This window comes from Capsella rubella, unplaced genomic scaffold (assembly GCF_000375325.1).
Source record: "Capsella rubella cultivar Monte Gargano unplaced genomic scaffold, Caprub1_0 scaffold_2, whole genome shotgun sequence".
NCBI lineage: Eukaryota > Viridiplantae > Streptophyta > Magnoliopsida > Brassicales > Brassicaceae > Capsella > Capsella rubella.
The window spans coordinates 13,448,397-13,451,138 of record NW_006238922.1 but is presented as its reverse complement, the minus strand read 5'-3'; the positions used below and the strand labels follow the sequence as shown (position 1 = coordinate 13,451,138).

The window sequence follows — 2,742 nt, the reverse complement described above, 5'->3', positions numbered from 1 at the left end:
GATTATATATATATATATATATATATATATATATATATATATATATGTAGACTTCAATCAGCAAATTTTTATTTTGTAATACAGATTCTTTGCTTCTGAAGTGCTTCTGGCATTGGAGTACTTGCACATGCTCGGAATTGTGTACCGTGACTTGAAGCCAGAGAATGTTCTTGTCAGAGACGACGGACACATCATGCTCTCCGATTTTGATTTATCCCTCAGATGTTCCGTCAGTCCAACCCTCGTCAAATCATCCTCTGTTCACGGCCCCGGCGGTGGAAGCGGAAGCGGTCGACCCGTAGGTCTCATCGACGAGGACGCCGCGGTGCAAGGTTGTATCCAACCGTCCACATTCTTCCCGCGGATTCTACAGTCATCCAAGAAGAACCGAAAGGCCAAATCAGATTTCGGGCTCTTCGTTAACGGATCACTCCCGGAACTCATGGCAGAGCCAACGAACGTTAAATCTATGTCATTCGTTGGAACACACGAGTATTTAGCACCGGAGATTATCCGTGGAGAAGGACACGGAAGCGCAGTAGACTGGTGGACCTTCGGAATCTTTATCTACGAGCTTCTCTACGGAGCCACGCCGTTCAAAGGACAAGGGAACCGTGCCACGCTTCACAATGTGATCGGACAAGCTCTTAGATTCCCTGAGCTTCCTCACGTTAGTTCGGCCTCGAGGGATCTAATCAAAGGGTTATTAGTTAAAGAGCCACAAAAACGAATCGCTTACAAACGAGGCGCCACGGAGATCAAGCAGCATCCTTTTTTTGAAGGTGTGAACTGGGCGCTGATTCGTGGTGCAACGCCGCCGCATGTACCGGAACCGGTTGATTTTTCGTGTTACGCAAGCAAGGATAAAGAGTCTATGGCGGCTGTCGACGGCGGCGGAAAGAAGAATAATAACGGTGCTGGTGGTGGCTGCAGCACCGGCGGCGGTGATGATCCTGATTACATTGACTTTGAATATTTTTAGCAATTTGATATAATGACTTAAACTTCTTCAGACAATCAATATACAATGTCCTTTTTGTTGTCTTTATACACACATCTCTAGATAATTTTATTTCATTATGATTGGTCTTTTTATTCAACCTTTTTATTAGAGCTCCATATGAAGTGTACTAGGGATGGACCCGCACATACGTGCGGGGTTAATTTCAAAAGTTTGTATTACATACGTGCGTGCAGGGTTGATTTCAATATATTACATATGTGCAAGATAAAGTTTGTAAACGTATTTTTAAGTAATGTTATTTAATTCATAATCAGAAGAATTTGTATCAGTTTCATGTCGTTTTTAATTCGATTTAGATAAAAAAATTATCAGATTTGTTTTTGTTAAGTTAAGAACATTACATAAAAGAAAATTAGTAAAAAAAAAAGTCACAAAAAGTGACTATTTCATAACCGTAATGTCCCATCTATATCATGTTTTCCATCTTATAATCATGGTTTTAAAAATCATTTGAGATTATATATTTTAGTCTAACATATAAAAGAATAGGTAATAGTTTCGGAGCCACAAATACGTTTGCTTTGTTTTCTTCAAATTTTTGAATGTATGAAATAATAATCGCTTTAGATCGACATGATAGCGGACCCGGAGAAAGTGTAAACCGGATTAGTGATAATCTAAATTTCTATGTAAATCGTGAACTATCAAACCAGGTAAAAACAACATAAAACACTAAAACTTCTTGAAACAAATGACCTAAATATAGTTGTCAAGCGAGTCAAACTCGTCCAATATGTCTAGCCTGCAACGAACTACAATATTTTAACCCGCAAAAACCCGTTCTTCGAAATTCGCATGAGTAAATAGTATATATGTATCTCACTTAGTTGAATTTGTGTTATCCAAAATTTCTGCCTCGTATTTTACCAGCATTACATTAGATACTATTTTTTTTTTTTTTCCGAATTACCCGCGCTCTTCATGTACCCATTATTTCATGTTTCAATATTTAAAATAAATAGGAAATTTTAGCTATTTAAATTTCATGTTTCTGTATTGTACTTGTAAATTGATATTTGAAAGTCAAAATTGAATTTAACTATCCAAATTAGTGAATTTGTCTCGTTACTTTTTTTCCTAGTCCTTTTTTTTATTAGAAAAATTTAGATATTTTTATTTTTACAAATTAAATATCACTACCAACTTTTTTATTCAATTATTTTATCTAAAATTTATGTACCATAGTTTATCAAGAATAGTTCGGAACTACACCCATATGGTGGATAATGTTGTAGATATTTATTTGGTATAACTTACAAAATCAAAATTTATACTGGTTTGGTTTAGGTTCACTTTATGACTGTTTAATATATTTATGATTTCACTCATATTTTGAAACTTAGCTTAGACTGATCAGTTAGATTTCTATCAAACTCGTGAATTGGATAACCAAAACAGACATGTTGATACTGGTTCAATAATTAAATCTCCTAAGTTTTAAAACATAACTTAGAAATAGTTATATTTCTTAACATATAATAAAAAATATATTTATAAAAATTATATAAAAAAATTTATATGCTTAACCCGTCCAATTAACCCGTGGATTATAATATTTTTTAATGGTTTAGATCTTAATCGTAATTCACTTATATGCAAAAAGAAATATGTCAAAGTATATAATGCTATGTTCAACTCTCGGTATTCCTCTATCTGTATAATACATTGAATGTACAGAGGTGGCTTTATAACTATCATACTATAGATATAATATATGT

At 34.3% G+C, this 2,742-nt stretch overlaps 1 protein-coding gene across 1 annotated transcript in view; it reads left to right on the top strand.

Annotated features, from left to right (window-relative positions):
• The window catches only part of LOC17896067 (serine/threonine-protein kinase AGC1-7), a 1,703-nt gene extending 608 nt beyond the window's left edge, over positions 1-1,095 (top strand). The window contains exon 3 of the mRNA XM_006301813.2: positions 85-1,095. Coding sequence (XP_006301875.2) covers positions 85-982 — 898 coding nt within the window. The 3' untranslated portion in view covers positions 983-1,095. The remainder of the gene's footprint in view (positions 1-84) is intronic.
• Positions 1,096-2,742: the final 1,647 nt, after the last annotated feature.